The sequence below is a fragment of the Perkinsus marinus genome (genome assembly GCF_000006405.1).
Source record: "Perkinsus marinus ATCC 50983 genomic scaffold scf_1104296950602, whole genome shotgun sequence".
NCBI lineage: Eukaryota > Perkinsozoa > Perkinsida > Perkinsidae > Perkinsus > Perkinsus marinus.
The window spans coordinates 1-1,012 of record NW_003209563.1 but is presented as its reverse complement, the minus strand read 5'-3'; the positions used below and the strand labels follow the sequence as shown (position 1 = coordinate 1,012).

Sequence of the window (1,012 nt, the reverse complement as noted above, 5' to 3'; positions counted from 1 at the left end):
TAAAGAATGGAGACTCTCCATCCTTCAAACTTGGCTCTACGGGAGAGCTGATTTTCAGCGCAGACTCTGTCCTCGAACTCTGCTCGGTAGAGTCAGATTGCTCAAATGCTATTTTGAGAGGCTCCTAGAGTTTGAGATTCTGCCTCTGCGTGATTCACGCAGCGTGAATTATCGTACGCGAAATCCTGTGCGGTTCCTGCGCGCGGTCGAATGGAGCATTCTGATCTCAAGTTCGGTATGTGCATGTTATGTCAACCATCCTTGCTTGATTGAGCTCAGCTTAACGCAAGGGATCTTTAGACGAGTCGAACGGTTCGGAAAGACGACAAATCACATACCTGAGCTCGAATTATATGCATAGTAGTTCATGATCTTCACGTGATGGACCGCACGATCTGAGTTAGCGAGACTTTGGTCTGCAATAGCCCCACTTAGTACGTGGTGTTGAACTTTGCAGTCCTCAAGACCGAAACAGCACTCATTAGAGAGTATGAATCGCTCCCGTACAGCATTTTGTACGAGCAGATTCTGAGCGTAATAATTCTATGTTGAGGTGTAGGGGGAGTGTCTCTTCTTGCACGCCTGCACACCGACTAACCACAGAGTTGGTTTAGTCCCATTTATTTGTTGTCAATATGAATAGCCTGCTGGACCTCATCTTCGCTTTCAAAGTAATGATCGGTAGCATTCAAGCTGCTGATAGCCTCGTCGATTATGTTAACGTTCTAGCTGGTACTTCTAATACTTATGAGTTGTCTACTGGTGGCGCCACGCCCCTCATGGGCCGACCATTCGGCTTCAATCATTGGTCTGTTCAAACCGAACCCGACCATGCCACTGTACGCTACTTCAACCCGGCCTCGAGAAGCTTCTATGGTGTACGATGCACTCACCAACCGTCCATATGGATAGGCGACTATGGTTACTTTCTCGTTAATGCTATCATTTCCCGTGACGAACCACAGCAATCTGTGTCGTTCGCTCCGCTGCAGACTACTTACAAGCCACACTA

The 1,012-nt window shown here is 47.7% G+C and overlaps 1 protein-coding gene across 1 annotated transcript; it reads left to right on the top strand.

Moving 5' to 3' along the window:
• Positions 1–635: 635 nt before the first annotated feature.
• Pmar_PMAR001825 (hypothetical protein) lies at positions 636–878 on the top strand (the record flags this gene model as incomplete). The annotated part of the gene is made up of 1 exon (XM_002777927.1): positions 636–878. A coding segment is annotated over one exon (243 nt), but the record flags the coding sequence as incomplete, so codon positions are not given.
• Positions 879–1,012: the final 134 nt, after the last annotated feature.